Below are 19784 nucleotides of genomic sequence, written 5' to 3' on the forward strand. Positions count from 1 at the left end.
ATAGTTTCCACACAGCACAGGTGTGATGTGCGATAAGAAAGAAGTGAATGTGTTTGAAAACGGTACCGATGTTGTATCTCATTCATATCCCCTTGAAAATATGTCTTAACCTACATTTTTTAACAAACGATTAACCCTCTTTCCTCTGCAACAGAATGAAAAATAGTAATGTGTTACTTGAACAAAAGAAAACGAAATGCTTCTATTGCAATGTCATATGTCGAGTTATTCTGTTTTTTAAATTTCGTATTTTCAATTTTGAGCCTCGTTTATTCAGTCTTCGAGGTGAGCCTGAACGCAGCATTAAAATTACATCGCTACTACGTTGTTTTGATTGCGGCACGGCTGAGATGACCAAGGTGAGTAAATCTACCAATATATACCCCAAACAAGATCCTCCTGCAGATGCTAATGAGAATATGTAATGTAGAAAACAACAGTGTTAGTGGTCATGGCGACATTTTTTTTTCTTCTGGAAAAACAACGAAAAGCACGTTGTTTGAACTGGAAATATCAACCAAATGAGAATCGTCCACATTTTAGACTAATGGAAGAAACGTACAGTGATAAAAAAATGTATCAATACAAAGAAACACACATTTGATTAATTTGAAATCTGATGTAATTTTCGAGTTAATTGAGAGATGCAATGCTGTGTAAGTGTCGCACAACAGGTTTATGATTTTATGTGATGTATAGAGGAAATTTAGTGTTTCAAATGTGTTTACTGTCAGCAATCAATCTGGATTTCTTGTTGGCTGAAAAATATTTAAGTCAGTGAGAGATCATTTAATGAGAATGTGTCATCCACTGTTACACTCCATTAAGAGTCACATGTATACTCCAATAACACAAAATACTCTCTGCTTTACCTACAGGAAGTCTGCAGAGCCATTTTTTGGTGATGTTCTTCTTACCTGGCTGCAATCCATCACAGGAGATAAAGGTGGAAAATCCTGCAAGACTTTGGATGAAATATATGACATCTAATCGGTGTCTCATCAAAGCAAGACGTGACCCTTCCCACAGTCTAACAAGTGTGACCTCTACCACTAGCCTAAACACACTTCTTTCCATCTGATTTTTCTGTAACTCCGATAGATCCAGGCTCTAGTGCTGGGACAGCTGGGATCAGTCACCCAGGTGGAAAACTTCACAGGAACTGGTAGAGCCACGGGGGAAATCTTCTCTCATGAAAACTTTTGTGCTTTTGAAGGAAAGCTTCACAGCCAGACTCTGTTGCACATGGGCTGACCTTTACAACAAACACATATGCTCTCCATCTGAGGCGAGCCCTCTGTCTGATCTCTCTTTGTACCCCTGTTTCAATTTTCCCTCTTTCTTCTGATACATTTCTCTTTTATTTTTTTGCTGATTTCTCTTTCCACAACTACCAGCGTTACCTGTGATCTCTCCATCTACCCTTTTTCCCTCCCTCCACTACTTTCTCCTCTTCTCTGATTCATTTTTCTGTGTTTGTGGGGGTTCTGTCCCCTCCCTGCTGCCAAGCTGGATTTTCTGCAGGTGAAGCATCTGAAGAGGAAGAGGAAGAGTAATTACAGTGTGAGAGAGACACAGACTCTCATCAGGGAGATCCACAAGAGAAGGGAGGTGTTGTTCTCCAGACAGCAGGTGAAGATCTTCTCTTCTCTTCTCTTCTCATGCATGATAATGATAATAGTATGTCTCAGAATATCACAAATACAGCAATGTTATATCACTGAGAATGATGTATAACCAGTAGTATAGTACACAATATTCTGCATAAAGTATACTGTAGGTTCTTTTTGCAAGTGATACTCTCACATTCATTCATTGTGAAAAAGCATAGACTCATATTTTCTGTGAACTCTGAAGCGTGAGCTGAGTTGGCCAGAAGTCCAGCATGAACCAATTACCTAACACATCTGTCCGTGTAATGAGCAAACTTTTCTATTCTTCTGCATTTATTTTGTACCGTCTTCTTAAAGGACAGCTTCAGAGTTTTTGAAGTTACCTAAATTAACACTGAAATAGTGTTCTTGCTGTAATCATTCCTTCTGTTCATACTGACCATTAGAAGATCCCTTCATAATGCACTTACAATTAAAGTGATGGCAAAATCCACAAGCAAAAATTCTATTTAACCTTCCTGTTGTCCTCGAGTCAAGGAAGGAAGGGAGGGAAAAGAAAGAAGGAAGGGAGAAAGAAAGAAGTAAGGAAAGGAGGGAGGGAGGAAGGAAGGAAGGAAGGAAGGAAGGAAGGAAAGAAAGAAAGAAGGACAGAGGAAAGAAGGGATGAAGGAAGTCAGGGGGGAAGGAAAGAAAGAGGGAAGGAAGGAAGAAGGAAGGAAAGGAGGAAGGAGGGAAGGAAGGAACGGAAAGAAGGAAGGAGGGAGGGAGAAAGGGAAAGAGGAAGGAAGGAAGGAAAGAAGGACAGAAAAAAAGGGGAGGAAGGTAGGAAGGAAGGAAGGAAGGAGGAGGGAGAAAGGGAAAGAGGAAGGAAAGAAGGACAGAAGAAAAAAGGGAGGAAGGAATGAACGAAGGAAGGAGGGAGGGAGAAAGGGAAAGAGGAAGGAAAGAAGGACAGAAGAAAAAAGGAAGGAGGGAGGGAGAAAGGGAAAGAGGAAGGAAGGAAGGAAAGAAGGACAGAAGAAAAAGGGAGGGAGGGAGAAAGGAAGGAAAGAAGGAGGGAAGGAAGAATGGAGGAATGGAGGAAAGAAAGAACAGTAAAAACAGACCCGGGAGGATGACAGGAAGGTTAAAGGTTTATCTGAAAGTATTATGAAGAGCCAGCTGTTCCAAATTGGTCAAATCAAGTAGATATCTTTCAAACTTCCAGCCTACTTACTGCCAGAGTCTGTCTTTTGTTACTATACTAACTACACCATTAAATGTAGCAGATATCCATATTGATAGAACTACTCCAGACTTTTGAAGCTTCAAATTATCTTCAGATAAACTTTTAAATGCCATGGGCACAGTGACAGTGGATTTTGGCCTCCATCACTTGCATTCAAAGTGCATTCAAAGGGGAAATTTTAAAAGCCAGTATGAAGAGGCAGAATGATTGCAGCAAGGAAAACCTCTTTCACTCTTCATTTGGGCACCTGACTGTTACTTTAGGACTGAAAGATCTCTCCTTTAAATGCCAAAATACCTTTTAAAATCAGCTTAAATGTCTAAATGTGCAGTCACAAAAATACCTATAATATAACCTAAAACATCCAGTATCAGCTGGGCTATACTCCAGAGGATAGTTTAGTTTTATAGACATGGCAGCTTTGTTATGTTCTATGGAAAACTGGAATATGCATCATTTTAGCAGGAACGTCCATTGCTGAAAACACTCGCACTCAAAAAGCCTTGCTAGAACTGTTCGAATAAGAAAAGTCTAATTGTTTCTTCTCTTTCTTTTTCTCTCCTCTCTGTTTTCTGCACAGAACACAGCCATTAATGAGCTGAAGAGACAGGCATGGGAGGAAGTGGCACGAGGCGTCAATTCACTTGGGGAAGGAGAGCTTCGCACTGCTGCTGAGGTTTGTTTATTTCTGTATTCAAATCACACATTTATATTCCTCCAGTCTTGGTTTCTTAGTAGTGCTCTATCAGAAAACTAGAAATGTAGCTTCTTTCCAATTCCCTCTGTAGGTGAAGCGCCGTTACCTGGACTGGCGTTCGCTGATGAAGAGAAAACAACTTCAGGCTGAGCTCTCTCTCTCCTCCTCATCCTCCTCTTTGCCCCTGAAGACGGAGTATGATCCATCCTCCCCTGAGCATGAAGCTGCCTCTCTGGGATCCGGGTGTGACCAGCTGCTCGACCTCTCGGGCTTCCCAAAGGACTGTCACTGCGACTGGCCGGAGCTGGCGTCTCTCAGCGAGCCGAGCGGGCAGGCCATGATGGCACCGCTTGGCGTGAAGATGGAAGATGATGTTGTTGAATACAGAGTGAGAAACATCAACGTAACAGTGCACCAGTAGTGCCTGCTTGTGCAGATAAAGTCCACTCAAGAGCAAAACATGACAGAAGCTTTGTTGTCTCTCCACAGGTTCCCTCAGTAAACCACACTACGGAGTCTGAGCAATACATTTACATATAAATGAGGACAAACTGATTTTATCAAACATGTTGTTGCACAGCTCATATTAAAGCCACTCAGGTTATGAGAAAACAAATAGCCTGTATTGGCATGCATGTATTTGATAATGTCATAATTAGCTTAATTAATGTCCTCATTAGCAGAGTTAGCTCTATTTAATATGTTACAGTGTTCATACCAGCACATTATGTCAGTCAAGTGGCTCTCTTATTAATCCAGTCTTTGGTTGGGCTCATGTAGGTTCACAAGGTAGAGATCAGAAGTTAAGAGCAGTCTAAGGATTAATAAGGGTGTAGTTTCAGTTTAAATATTATATTTCAATGCTTTTTGTGATTGCATTAAGAGCTTCTGTGATATCTGTCAATGTATTACAGTCTTCATCAATAATTCCACCTTCATCTATTAACAATGTTACTAAGCTATGTTCTTTTAAAATCTTGTTTTTTTCTCAGTTTTGATTGATTTCATGACATTTTTTGGTCTGTAAATAATTTAGGAAACCAACCTAACCATCTTAAAATGACTCAACACCCCACTTGACACACAATTAAAGCTCAAAACTGCTCACTTTTTAATGATCAGTGTTTCTACTCTTCCTCGCTCTAGCTGGATGGCGATGCTGATATGAGAGATGGAGATGGGGAATTAGATGAAGATGATATTCCCTCCCTCCTCAGCGACATAGAGTCACACAGCGACGGACACATTGCCGAGGTCTACTCCCACAACGACTTCGAGATACTCAGCTCCTCTAAAGCTCCGACCTCCACCACCAGCCGAGACCTGCCGTCGGGTGGTGGCCTGATGGGGATATCGGCTCATGCTTTTGGTGGACTATCCAGTCATGAGAACATGGGAGCAGGGATTCTGGTTAGTGTGGAAAAACAGCGTTTGGAGCTGGAGAAACAGCGCCTGGCTGTGGAAACTGAACGCCTGGTAGTGGAGAAAGAGAGGCTGGTGGTGGAGAAGGAGCGTCTCCGTCAAATGGAGGTAGAGCGGGAGAGGCTGCAGCTGGAGAGAGAGAGATTACAGGTGGAGAGGGAGAGACTGAGAATTGTGCTACTCAACCAATCGGAACATGTTGAGTCCCCTTTTAACCTGCCGCAACAACAAGGCCCCCCCTCTTCCTCCACGTCGTCTTTATCCTCCACTCATGACGGACAGAGGGAGAGAGAGAAGCAAGGTAAAGGGTGGATGTCGGTGGTGGATCTGGAGACAGAACGGATAAAACTGGAGAAGGAGAGACTGCAGTTAGAGAAAGAGAGACTGCAGTTTTTCAGATTTGAGGCAGGCAGACTGCAGATTGAAAGAGAGCGCCTCCAAGTGGAGAAAGAAAGAATGCAGTTGCACAAGGATCATCAGAGCCTCTGAGATCATAACTACATGGGAAGCATTTGATTTTCACCAGCATCAGCAGATGTTCCCTGAGCAGCAGCTGTTCCTTAATTTTCTACCTTTAAGGATTTAATATGATCATTCCTGATATGAATTTGACTAAGGAGAAGACTTGAGATGGAGGGCTGGCTTATTTATAACTATCATGATATTATGATGCCTTTATGAAAAAAAAAAAGTTTGACGGGACTGAAAAGATGCCATGGTGATGAAATATTGGATTTGTACAGCTGGCAAGCCCTAAAAAATATATTTGATTCATGAAGTGAATAATAAAAATAATAAAAACATGTATGCAGGAGTAGCAATGCAACACATACATGTAGAAAATGTATCATGATGTCTTATTCTGCCTTTATGCACCATATCAGTGCCAATGAATCTACAGTATTGGTGCTTGTTTTTAAGATTTAACACAGAAGAAGCTAACAGTTTTTTAAGATAATACAGTTTATATGTCTTGCTGTCTCGTGCTTGTGTGACAATAACCGTGACTTGTATTAAGAGTATGTGATGAGCATGCAGGAGAAGTAAAGAGTAAAGTAAAGAGTGCAATGTGAAATATTTCCTGTCTGGCTATGTTTTCAGTGTTGGGGTTACCACATTTGGAAATCAATATCATACACTTGTAAGATTAAAAGGGGCACCACCTCCATTGATTAATAAATGAATGAATGAATGAATGAATTAGTCCTATATCTAAAAGTCTTGAACTCTTGACTACAGGGACCGTCATCTCTGTTGTAAAGGAATAATAAATCAGAATATTAATTGAACTAGTAAGAGATAAGGGTGAATAGGGAACACTAAGCACATGCACTGTATATGTGTACAATAAGAATTAATGAATACGTAAATGAATGGGTAGATCAGTTTAACGAGTTATTGTCAACAGAACAAATGACTGAATGAATGTTATCAAAAACAAGTCAAAGGCACAGCGAGGGGGCCAATAAAAATGTAAATTTTAAACAGCTCTTTGAATGAGCTCTCAAACTAAATGCATGGAAGATAGTTCTTATTGTCTCTTGATGGAGGGCTGATGATTAGACAAACTCCCCAGACAGTGCAGCATGGCGGAGCAGCATGGCGGTGCAGCGTGGCGGAGCAGTGTGGCGGTGCAGCGTGGCGGTGCAGCATGGCGGTGCAGTGTGGCGGAGCAGCATGGCCGTGCAGCATGTTGGAGCAGCGTGGCGGTGCAGCATGGCGGAGCAGCATGGCCGTGCAGCATGTTGGAGCAGCACGGCGGTGCAGCATGGTGGCATGGAGCATGGCGGTGCAGCACGGCAGAGCAGCATGGTGGCATGGAGCATGGCGGTGCAGCACGGCAGAGCAGCATGGCAGCATGGAGCATGGCGGAGCAGACTCAGTGATCTTCTAGGGAACGAAGGTGACAGCCGCTGAGAACCACTTTGGTTCAATGAAGCACTTTGGTGCAAGGCTTCCCAGGAGAGTGAATCTAACACTGGACAGTCTCACACTAGCTGACCACACAGCAAACACACAGCGGGTGTATGTGTGTGTGTGTGTGTGTGTGTGTGTGTGTGTGCGTGTGTGTGTGTGTTCCAGTATTGGTGCATTTAAAAGTAGGCTGGAGAGTTGAACTGGATCTCTAAACCACTAAGAAGTCTTAAAAAGTTTGTTCGTTCCTTCCTTCCTTGGTTGGTTGGTTGGTTCCTTCCTTCCTTCCTTGGTTCGTTTGTTCGTTCCTTCCTTGGTACGTTCATTCCTTGGTACGTTCATTCCTTGGTTCGATTGTTCCTTCCTTCCTTGGTTCGTTCGTTCCTTGGTTCGATTGTTCCTTCCTTCCTTCCTTCCTTGGTTGGTTGGTTGGTTCGTTCCTTCCTTGGTTCATTCCTAGGTTCATTCATTCATTCAATCGTTAGTTTGTTCGTTCCTTCCTTCCTTCCTTGGTTTGTTTAACTACATAATAAAAATAGTAAATTACAAATATAATAGATGAATCATTTGGCAAACAGTGTTCGATGGCTAATGGTACTCAGTCTGTAGCTTTGGGCATTGTTTCAGTCTTCTTAAAACATTGAAAGTTAATTTTCTCCATGGCAGCAAGGCCAGGATAAAAAGAGAGAAACAGCAGCAGTGATCACCAGCACCAGTAAAACAATGAAATAGGATCCTTAATGCTCCTTTGGGGAAATGCTTTGAGTTACTGACACCTTGGAGTGGAGGGAAAGCTGGCCTTCAACTAAAAGGGAAATCATTTTGTTCCTATCCTCTATGATGATATATGATTTTACTGGCAATTGGATACTCACTCATTTTTGTCATCAGTGTTGACATCTCACAAAAAACACAATGGGAAAACACTTAGGAATTCTTGTCTTATTTCCTTACTTCCTGTCTTATTTCCTTTGTTCGTTCGTTCGTTCGTTCGTCCCTGTCTTATTTCGTTCGTTTGTTCCTTCTTTCGTTCCTTCATTCCTTCCTTCCTTACTTGGTTTGTTCCTTCCTTCCTTCCTTGGTTGGTTCGTTGGTTTGTTCCTTCCTTCCTTCCTTCCTTCGTTCTTTCGTTCCTTCCTTCCTTCCTTGGATCGTTCCTTCCTTCCTTTGTTCCTTGGTTCGTTCCTTCCTTCCTTTGTTCCTTGGTTCGTTCCTTCCTTCCTTCCTTCGTTCATTCCTTCCTCGGTTCGTTCCTTCCTTCCTTCATTCGTTCCTTCCTTCCTTCCTTTGTTCCTTTGTTCGTTCGTTTCTTCGTTCCTTCCTTCCTTGGTTCCTTCCTTCCTTCCTTAGAAAACACACTAACAATAATGTTGTTGAAAGAATTTTAGTTTCCTACATTGGCTGACATTTGAAGTCCTATTGTGTAAAATAGTATTGGTTCCTGAAAACTAACATATCACACAACTCTTCATCAATGTTTTCTTCTTGTAAAGCATTATAAATGTATCATGTGATGTCATGTATTAGTTAGTGAAGTTAATCTGTGGATCGAGTGGGCTGAGTCATAGAAAATGAACATTCTGTATAATAGCGGATGGGTTGCGGGTGGGTGAAGTAATACATAATTGATGAGGAAAATATTAATTACATTTCTCTAAAATGTGAGCATAGTTTAAGCTTCATTTTTCGTCAGGCACAAATTAACAGACAAGACTCTCATTGCACCAATTGCGGGGCCAATTTGTCTTAAGCAGCAATGGAGGGAAAAAAAGACAGTGAGAGAGCTGCAGGCAGAACGAGGCAGCACACACTAATGTTATTATAACAGACAAGGCACACACACACACACACACACACACACACACACACACACACACACACACACACAGAGAGGGTTTTAGCATGAACAGTAGGGTTTGGTTGTATGAGATACATTAGCTTTCACTTATTTGACCATAGCAGTCCACCAAAATATACTATTTTTAACATTTCAATAACACATCGAACAAAGAAGGAAACCAGGGGAAAAAGACAAACAAAAAAATAAAAATAAAAATGAAGAGAAAAATCAGTCCATGGTCACAGTTCATCCTTTTGAATAGGCATGTCGAGCCTTACTATGATATGATAGTGTCAAAGGTACATAAAAGGTTCCCATATCTTCCGAAAGACTTCCCCTTTATTCTTTAGGGTGTATGTACGTTGTTCCAGTCTTAAAGTTTCATTGAACAAAGGAAACGATGGAGGTCTTTGGTGGAGGTCTTCGGTGGTTCCAATTAAGTAGGATGCATTTCATTGCTATGTAGGACATTATAATAATCCTCTTCCTCTGCGTGGTGTCCAGTGTCTTGTCCAGTTCCATACCGAAGAGGTGTTAACTGTTATTTCTGTGTAGTTTTTTGTTCTTTTGAACCCAAACTTTCCAGTTGCGGCTCCATATGCTGACATGCTTTTCTCTCTGTGTAGCTCCAGGGAGAGACGTGCGGGAACCGTGAGCAGGAAAGACCCAAAGCGGTGATAGTTTGACACATGTTGTTTATGGGGCTCCGTGTACAAAAGAGGCTCCACATATGTGTGAAAAGAAGTGATTTCATGCAGCCTGAGGCAGGATCAGTGCAAACAGGGAGGATGAACGGATCTACCAGCCGCAGGGTTTTCAGCCCCTCGCATCGGCTGGTTGTGCTGAACTCTGCAGGTTGTTCCCATTTTGTAAACTCAAAGTGAATTTGATCATTAACTGGTTCCCTCCTGCTGCTGGTTATGTCTAACAGACGAACCTCAGGGCAGACAGAATGTGTTATGTGTCTTTGCAGGGAGAAACAAATGTTAGTGTCAGAGGTGACCTGAGGTGACACAGCAGGCCTTGCAACGGCCAGAAGACGTCAACCAGCATCTGAGATATAAATGCTATTTCATCTCTCTTTTTGTAAGGCTTGACCTTGTGGAGATTTTGGCTAAATATTTTGGCTTCCTCTTGTAGGAATTATCAAGTGCTGTAATAAATCCTCCAACCAATGGGAGGGTGATAATACCTGCATGAGATGGCCCTGAGGAGGGAGGTCTGAGGTACACACACACACACACACACACACACACACACACACACACACACACACACACACGCATACACATACTCCAATGTGTGCAGAGTGCAGGAAATCACAAACACAGCGATGACAGATGATGTCTTCACACTATTATGGAAATATTATACTATTTTAATTTTACCAAAAAGAACTCTTTTAATACTTTTAAAGAGAACTCTCTTTAAAGAACTTAATTTAGATAAACATTTATCCACCTACTTCAATGTAATATGTTGCCATATTATCACACTTAGACATATACCCATAGACTGTATAAAAGAAATGGACGTAACATCCGTGACGTCACCCATTGGTTTGTGGACTGCTGCTCTGAAGCGTTTAGTTAGATAGTTTCAAATCTGGGCAGCGCCATCTTGAAAATTTCAGGTGCATGCTGGGAAAAAAAAACATGGATTCTACTTATATGGGCATGAGGCGGGGCCATGGGCGGAGCGGGGAGGTTGCTATGGTTGCGAGGGCTGGATCTCGAGGACATTAGGCAATCAACCTGTCAATCAGGACGTAGCCACGCCCTAATGCATACCCTGCTTTATCGTCAAATATAAAATCAGGGAGGCCAAAATGTCACAAATGAACATCATACTGCATTGAAGAAGGCTTTAAACTAGCGATTGGGACCATAAACACATTTTGAAAACGTTTACTGAGGTTAGAAATCAAGTGAGAAGTTGGTGAATTCTCCATTGACTTGTATCGAGACGGAAGTCCTTTTGACACCAAAACGGTCGCCCCCTGGTGGCCTTTTGATAGAATGCAGTTCTAAGTTACTTCCACATTGGCCTCATTTCAGAGGACTGGAACTCCCCGCCTGCATATACCACTAAGAAATAATGGTAATGATGTCAGAGCTGATCTACACATCACTATACATATACATTACTTACTTCGTCCGTTTTTCAGTTGCTGTGTGCAAAGTAATAAATAAAATTTGTTGAGGAGAAGAATTGTGATTTTCAGACAAATTTTGTAACACAGAGTTCAATGAAAGCTGTGTTTAGATGTTCAAGTTTTATTGCTTTTGACAACCAGCCTCTGTGGTCTCCCTCATGCCTTTATGCTCTTAGAATTGTCTTTGAAGAATAATGCTTGAAGAATAAGAGAAGACGTCTCTAAAATCTTACTTTTGTCTCTTCTATACGGATGCTTCTCAGGAAACCCGTCAGGAAATCCAGATCAGTGTGAGATAATAAGAAGAGACAAGCGTTTAAAATCACTTCACGAGCATAACACCAACCCTGCCTCTCTAAAAAGAGTCAACTTTTTAAGGATTTCGGTAAAACTGATGTAACCCAGTGACACTCATGCTTCTTTGTTTTTTGTATTTGACTTTTTTAAAATGTCAAAACTGGACCACACACTCTAAACAGAGACAAACATGCAATGGCAATCCCTGATGAATAAATGAATAAGTGAGATTTCTTACACTCTTAAATCACCTGAGCTCACACACACACACTCACAGGCAGGAAGCTGGAAGCTCAAAGCAGGCTGATCAAATTGCAAAGACTTATTCATTTTTCCATCTGAAGGTTATTTTGTTGTCTTCCCGGGATGAAAGCTTTATATAAAAGACAGTCTTATTTTATTTTATTCTATTTATTATTATTATTATTGTTATTATTATTATTATTGATATTTTTAGCTCTGTCTGGATTCAGAGCTACTGTTATGGAAGGTTTCCTCAGCACTGCATGTCGTGACTACCATGTAGAAAAAGGTGAGACTCCTTGGCTTTTTACTTTTACTCTTTTTTATTTCTTTTTATTCTAATTTTAGTTTTTTAAATTGAGCTCTTACTATTCCTTTATTGTTTTTATTTAATATTATATTTTGTGTATGATTATATTGCATTTTAATAACTTTGCAGCACTTTGGTTCAACTGAGGTTGTTTTTAACCCTCCTGTTGTCGTCAGGTCAAGGGACGAAGGGAGGAAGGAAGGGAGGGAGGAAAGAAGGACGGAAGGAAGGCAGGAAGGCAGGAGGGAAGGAAGGAAGGAAAGAGGGAGGAAAAGAGGAAGGAAGGAAGGAAGGAGGAGAAGAGGAAGGAAGTAAGAAGAGAAGGAAGGAAGTGAGGAAAGAAGTGAGGGAGCAAAGAAAGAGGGAAGGAGTGGATGAACAAAGGAAAAATTAAAGAAGGAAGGAAGGAAGGAAAGACGGAACAGTCAAAAGAGATGGGGTCAATTTGACCCGGGAGGACGACACGAGGGTTAAATGTGCTTTATAAATAAAGCTTGACTTGACTTTTTTTCTTTTTTTTTTTTTAGAATACTTTCTGCTGAATTTAGAGCAAACTATTTCACAGTTAGCTTTATTTTTCTGTAACATTTTAGATTGAAAAAGGTCCCAGACAGTAATGGGCTTCATTGTTTGGGATCAAATCCAAAACTGTACATTTTATATTAGTGTTTGCAAAGTGGACAATAAGACATAGTGATCACTACAAATAATGATAGTACTAAAAAGGACACTCAAACATATAGCTGTGTGTCATCTGCATAGTACTTAAGACTACTGCTGGTGCAGCCCTTTAATGAATTAAACTGTCACAAAGGTTATACTTTTAATTCAGTGTTTGTTTAAACCGTTAGAGAGAGACGCTTTGTGATGGTCCTCGTACTTTGGCAGGGCCTGCGGTGTCTGTCTGTGTTGCCTTGCAGGGCCCTGGTAGGCAGATTTGGCCAGTCTCCCAGGGGTATTTAAGACCTGGATGTCCGCTCACTCTCTGTCTGTCTCCATTCCTCTGGCACAATGTTCTTGTTTGGTTGGCTTCAACTGTGTTATTAGTTTAGTTTTTACATTATGCAACACCCTCCTCCTCCTCATCACTCATCAGTCAACCACTCATCCAAATGCTGACACAGTGATAACACTGATTAATGGACCTAATAACTTAAGTATGCTTTTTTGTCCTTTCCTATCAAAAACGTCCTTTCCTACATTAAAAACGGTATATCTTATGCTTGTGTATTGATTCAACTTTATGTTAATTTTGAGGCCAGCAAGTTTGTGGTGCTGTTCATTTTTATGACGATATACAAAGAGGTGTTTAGTCTACCAAGGTGGGTCAAATGCTAAATGCGATGGCTTAACCCTCCTGTTGTCCTCGAGTCCAGGAAGGAAGGGAGGAAGAAGGAAGGAAAGGAGGGAGGGAGGAAGGAAAGAAGAAAGGAAGAAGGAAGGAGGGAAGGAAGGAAAGGAGGGAGGCAAGGGAAGGGAAGAAGGAAGGGAGGAAGGAAGAAAGTATGGATGGAGGAAGGTAGGACGGAGGAAAGAAGGAAGGAAAGAAGAAAAGAGGAAGAAAGGAAAAGAGGAAGGGACGAAGTGAGGAAAGGACAGAGGAAAGAAGGAAGGGAGGAAGGTAGGGGGAGGAAAGAAAGGGAGGAAGGAAGGACAGAAGGAAGGAAGGAAGGACAGAAGGAAGGAAGAAAGGGGGATGGAGGAAGGAAGGGAGGAAAGAGAGAAGGGGGGAGGGAGGAAGAACAGACGGAAGGAAGGAAGGAAGGAACAGTCAAAACAGACAGGGTCAATTTGAAAGTCAACAACCTGCACGTCTTATTTGAACGGTTCTGGCTCCAAATGGAAAAGACGGTGCATCTGAATTTCAAACTGGCAACTGTCTATAGGGTCGATGTATCCAAATCAAATAAGGATTCTGGTGTCATCAAGATACTGCAGTAAAACACATTTCTGATGAACTTTGTAGAGTTTGAGACATTTAAAAAAAAAAAAAGTTAGTTCATCAAAGAGCATGACAGCATGAGGTCCACTTTGTGCAGCAGCTCAGTGTCAGCTCCTCCAGAAAGAGCCACGTCAGCTGTATATTCTGACACTCTGAGTAGAAGAGCAAGGGACATTTAAGGCTTTAAGATAACATAAATGTTGTTATCTTGTCTTTGAAATATTCAGCAGACTAATCACATTTAGGACAGGAAATGATATATGCGGCCATTGGGCATGAGATTTAAGAGACTGTCAGTAGTTTTAAAAAGCACTCCGTGAATGTGCTGCTTTTTTGCACCCAGCTTCAAAAAGTGAACTTTAATTAATTTCCCTCATTTCTTTATGGACTCTTTTAACTTTGTTGTCACTTATAGAGAAGGTGACTTTGACTCTCTTTTTTTTTTGCTTGAGTCTGAGCGTCAGTGTTCAGTTCAATGTTCAGTTTACAATTTAACCCTCCTGTTGTCCTCGGGCAAGGAAGGACAGAAGGAAGGAAGGAAGAAAAGGAGTAGGGAGGAAAAGAGGAAGGAAGGAAGGAAAGGAGTAAGGATGAAAAGAGGAAGGAATTTAGGAGAGAAGGAAGGAAGGAAGGATGGAAGGAGGAGGGAGCAAAGAAAGAAGGGTGGAGGGTAAGAAGGAAGGAAAAATTAAAGAAAGAGGGCAGAAGGAAGGAAAGAAGGATCAGTCTAAAGAGATGGGGTCAATTTGACCCGGGAGGACGACACAAGGGTTAAATATATTGGGATCACAGGATAAGAGAACACGAGGTTGAGGTTTCACTAACAGAAAAGATCTATTTAGAAACAAATCTTTTGCCTTTAATCAACTTGTAATTAGTTTTATTTGACTCATGTTTAATCTAGATTCAAATGTCTCTACCATTTATGGAGTTTTATAATAAAGTTCAGGAACGGAGACCACACCCCATACCTGCCCAATTTCCGCACAAGCAGTACTTAAGTCACACCCTATCCGCTCTATCCCCCTTCGTCTCATTTCGAATATCCCTCCCCCCTCACCCTCCTTCTAATGTTCTCTCTTTTGTTCTATTCCAGGAACTGGGGTCTGCAACTCGGACCAGACATCGAGACAGCTCCCCCCCACCGAGAGTCTCATCCCGCCCCGGTTCCCTACACACACCAAAGTAGAAGACGAGTACGGCATCCTGTGCTTCCTCATCGACCTGGCACCCGGCTTCAACTTTCATCCACACCACACACCATACCTCTATTTTTCCTCCCCCTATCTTACATCCTATCCCTTCCCCCATCCCCACGACCCTAGCCCCTACATCCAATCGACCCTCACCCCTCATCCAACCTCTTCAACCTTTCGACCGTTCATCCCTTCGACCCTCATCCCCTCATCCCTACCCCTCATCCCTCACCCCTTCTTCCCTATCCCTCAACCCTTTTTCCTTCCACATAATAAATACTTAAACTCATATCTTAGTTGGCGTGGTCTTTGTTAGTGAACTCATTTAACAAGAAAATTGCATTTGTATTAATTCAGTCATTAGAATCACAGCTTTATTTATGCGATACGGGAGGAGTCTGTATGACTATAGGTCTATAGTAACAGACTTCTCAGCAGTCTTGAAATAAATACACCACATAACCAACAGTAGCAGCAACAACAACAACACAACAGTAAAGGGATGACTCGCCTGTGTGGACTGAAAGTGTTGGTGCAATTTAATTTCCTATCTGATCTGGAGAGACACCTCAAAGAAAAAAGTGACAGCAGGGGAGGTGGTCATGACGGGAAAAGAGCTGCAGATGAGAAATCTGGGTTTGAGATGAATTCCCCTGTGAGATAGATGCAAAAAAAAATTGGAGAAATGAAGTATGACAGGGGGAGGGAGGATAAAGAGAGGGAGCAGAGCAACAGAGAGTAAGAACAGAGGAGAAAAATGAAGAGGGGTGAGACAGAGACTCAGAGAGAGGGGACGAAATGAGCCAATGAAAATAAAAAGGTGAAAAGGCTGCTTTCACTCCGTGGTAATGATAAGAGGCAGACTGAATGTGTGTGTCAGTGTGCACATGTGAGCATCTGCACGTGAAGGTGTAAGGTTAAAAGGGTGGCAGAGGCATCTCAAAATTGTCATTCTGCTTCATCTTCGGGTAAATGGAAAATACTTGTTTGTAATAACCCAGCATGGTGTGTGTGTGTGAGTGAGATGGGAAATAATGGGAAATGCTTGTCAGTGATGGCTCTGCGTTAAGAGTGTTAGGTCCCCCATGGATTGAAAAAAGGAACCCAAGTGACAAAATCACAGCAGGGAATTTTTAACCCCGTAACTGCTCGACTGCAATGGCAGACCGTGCAGCTTACAGCTTCATACACACACACACACACACACACACATACACTAAGAAAATCCCCTGTCACGACTTAAACATGTACGTAGCTGTTCTTGAAGACATCAAAGGTACTAATTAATTGATTTGATTTCTTTGTTGTTGTACATTCTTTGTATTGTACTTTCTGAATCACCATTAGAGGCAACAACACTACAAAGGTTCAGCTAGGCTTATGACATTATCGGCTAAATTTTAAGATGTTAGTTTTAGGGATAGTATTGTTGGTCGGTTGCACTTCCTCTATCCTCTTGCCATCAAGAGATTGTGGTTTTGTGGGAAATACCTTAAAGTCCGTGTAAAGTAAGAATAAATATGTGTTCTGAGTTTGACATACCACAGAAATGTGGTGTTGTTAATCACCCTGCCAAATTTGAATGATTAAAAAAATTGCCAAATATATGAAATTAGGCTTCAAAGTTGTATAAAACTCTTTCTCTGCTCTGCTAGATAAGCTCAATCGTGAAAACAAGCTTCTTCCAGCTAAGACTAATAGCAAAAGCAAAGGCTTATCTCCCCAGGAATGATCTGGAGAAAGTAATTCACAGCTTTGTTACCTCACGGTTAGACTACTGTAACTGCTTGTTTGTTGGTCTCGACCAGTCAGCACTGCGCTGTTTACAGGTAGTCCAGAATGCAGCCGCCCGCCTGCTGACTGGAAAGAAACGGCGCGACCACATCAGTCCTGTCCTTGCATCCTTGCACTGGCTGCCTGTTCACTTTAGGATCCAGTTCAAGGTTTTATTAATTGTTTTTAAGTGTTTTAATGGTCTGGCACCATCTTATTTATCAGAGCTTGTACAGCCTCACAGTACATCTAGAGCACTGAGGTCAACAAACCAGCTGCTCTTGGCTGTACCTAGGTCCAGACTCTCTACTCAGGGGGGCAGAGCCTTCTCAGTGGCGGCCCCGAAGCTGTGGAACAGCCTACCTTTCCACGTTAGAGCTGCACAGTCTGTAGAGCTTTTTAAAACACTACTAAAAACATATCTTTTTTCCTTGGCGTTCAATCCCAGCTAGGCGAGAATCCTTGGCTTCCTACTTTTTATTTATTTTACTTTTTATTTTGTTTTATTCTAATTTTAGTTTTTTAAACTGAGCTCTTACTATTCATTTATTGTTTTTTTAAATTTATTATTATATAGTGTGTGATTATATTGTATTTTAATATCTGTACAGCACTTTGGTTCAACTGAGGTTGTTTTTAAATGTGCTTTATAAATAAACTTGACTTGACTTGACTTGCTCCCAAACGATGTGGGCGTGGCCCGCCGAGTCCGCTGAAACCCCGCCCCCTACCAAGTGTCACCTGTCAATCAAAGTCACCAGCTCTACCCGAAACATGGACACTACGTCTGAGAGCTTTCTGCCGCTAGCTCAACGGCTAACTCGACTGCTAGCTCGGCAACTAACTCAGCTAACTGGCTAACTGTAGTAGTCGTACTGTGCGCTGAATGTATTTATACCTCTACAGCAGCAGGGGCGGGTTTATGCTAATCAGCGCCGCGTTTTCAGACCCTCCCACTAAATCCTAAACACAGAAATCTTGAAACACAGTTTGTGAAGCCTAGCTCCACAATTCAAATCTAAATGGTTGAAATGCTTTTTACACCTTTTTTAGAAATACAGTTATGACCTATTTAATGTGTTTAGAAGAAAATGTCTGAATTGGAACTATTGGATGAATTGCTACAGAATTTGGTACATAAATGTCCAACAATTGGATGAATTTTAATCGCTGTAGCGAACCTCTGATTTTTCCTCTAGTGCAATCAAGCAGTCAAAATAATTTGGTTTATGGTCATTTTGGTTTACGACCACTTAAATCATTCTCAGCTGCGATTTGTGTTTAGTACTAATTCGCTAATTACTAAGAAACCATTATACATTTTAATTATTGTTGTTTTAGCATGCTGACTTTGGTCTCTTGGTCTTGTTTATTACTGTAAATAAGGTTTCAGTAATCACATTCAGGCATTATACTGTGAGGTACTGTGATTATTAGTGTGAGTATTATAGTCTCACATTTTAACTCGTTTTATAGCCTCGTGTGATACTGTTGATGCCATAAGAGGTTTTGACAATACTTGTTAGAGAAACATTTTTGCTTTTAAAAGACATTTCAGGCATATGGCATTAACACACTGCCCGTGAAGTCAGAGATATGCAGATATCGTGTATTCTTAATCTCTATCTGAATGAAATTATCATATTGGCATTGTTTGTTTTTCTTCAAATGATTGCAATTATTAGCATTGATTTAACATGATTTATCTCAGAAAGTCACATTAAGGACAAAACTATATTAATGTGGTAGATTTATAATGGCTGCAGGGTATTTCTTTTCGTAAAAGAGCACGCTTTCTGTCTTTAATAAATTAGGAAATCTGGCAGAATAATTGTCTTGAACATCTGTCATCACATTCATAACAGATAAATAAAGGTTGATATCTGTCAATCCTGTCTTTATACCATTGCTTAGCTGGAAGGAAAACTTGTAGAATTAAGTTAAACACAAAATGATAAATGCCATTAATGGTAAAGATTCTCAGAGCTTACTGGTTTAGTAGGCATACATAATTACGGTTTACTTCATATACCCCTTTTCCACCGAGCTGGAGCTGGTTCGGAGCCAGAGCCTGACTAAGCACCAGTTCTTTGCTTTTCCACCGCCAAAGCTCCAGCCAGGAGCCTCAGAACGGGAGCCAGAGTGAGCACCAACTCTTTGCTGGTATAAAGCAAGAACCGATTACGTCAGTGGGGGGCAGGGCTAACGTTTATTAGCAGACTAGCGGTGTTAATGTTTAGTAGCTGACTAGTGTGGCTAACTGTCATTTACAGAGGGTTAAACATTTGTTGATTAAAAGTAATATTTTTATCATTTTTTGCCAGAGCCGTCTTCTTCTTCTTCGTTTCCAGCAGGCTAGATGCCTTGCGCCATGTTGCTGCCTCTCACTGGTGAATCACGGAAGTGCTTCAAAGGCACACGCTGGCAACGTTATACAGTGACGTAATCGCGTGGCTCCTTGCTGGTGGAAAAGTAACAGGTTCGTAAGAGGTGCTTGTATTGGCACCAACTGAGCACTGGCTCTAACACTAGCTCCGAACCAGCACTAGCTCCAGCTCAGTGGAAAAGGGGTATAATATCACATTTTAGAGACTGTAAACTTTCTACACAGAGCTTTTTTAAAAACCTTTACTTTGTGTGTGCTGTAAAAAGAATATCTTGGTGTAAGCACTGTAGTTAAAAAGAGAAGGTGTCAATCCAATAACATGATTTCCATTACTTAAGATAAATAACCACACAGAGAGCAAGTTCAGCATTGATGTTTTACTAGAAAAAGAAACCAAATGGAAAGAAAGAAACAAAGGAAGAAAGAAACAGAGTGATAAAGCCAGAGTGTTGACAGAGCAGCAGTCTGCTTTTTTACTGTCTACACGTGAAATCTTATGTGAGGTGGCGAAGAAGAAATAAACAGTATAATGTTCAGTTTAACTGCCTGGTGTGTCTGGTCTGGTGATAGCTAGATCACAATAACTGTCTCTTCAGAAATGTATCCACTGTAGAAATCCACCACTGATCCCCTGGACTAAGAGGAAGTAATTGGAAAATGTCTATCTAATTCTTTTCAGCCACACAAGGGTTGTTTTAAATCAGCTGTTTGAGATACTTTTTCTATTCATGTGTTTGTCTGATGAGTTCTACTTGAATACATTTGACG

The 19784-nt window shown here is 41.3% G+C and overlaps 1 protein-coding gene across 1 annotated transcript; it reads left to right on the forward strand.

Annotated features, from left to right (window-relative positions):
• Positions 1-350: 350 nt before the first annotated feature.
• Positions 351-5485, forward strand: msantd4 (Myb/SANT-like DNA-binding domain containing 4 with coiled-coils). Its single transcript, XM_053320272.1, has 6 exons — positions 351-359; positions 1102-1165; positions 1478-1632; positions 3422-3517; positions 3630-3926; positions 4685-5485. The coding sequence occupies exons 1-6, from the start codon at positions 351-353 to the stop codon at positions 5447-5449; spliced, it is 1386 nt and encodes a 461-aa protein (XP_053176247.1). The 3' UTR covers positions 5450-5485.
• The last annotated feature ends 14299 nt before the right edge of the window (positions 5486-19784 follow it).

Source organism: Scomber japonicus, chromosome 6 (assembly GCF_027409825.1).
Source record: "Scomber japonicus isolate fScoJap1 chromosome 6, fScoJap1.pri, whole genome shotgun sequence".
In the NCBI taxonomy this organism is placed as follows: Eukaryota; Metazoa; Chordata; class Actinopteri; order Scombriformes; family Scombridae; genus Scomber; species Scomber japonicus.

What these genes read in the sequence shown, in the direction of transcription:
- msantd4 (XM_053320272.1), top strand. An exon ending in AGCTTCGCACTGCTGCTGAG is followed by an intron (nt 3,518 to 3,629) that starts GTTTGTTTATTT and finishes TTCCCTCTGTAG; the next exon opens with GTGAAGCGCCGTTACCTGGA. An exon ending in ATGATGTTGTTGAATACAGA is followed by an intron (nt 3,927 to 4,684) that starts GTGAGAAACATC and finishes TCCTCGCTCTAG; the next exon opens with CTGGATGGCGATGCTGATAT.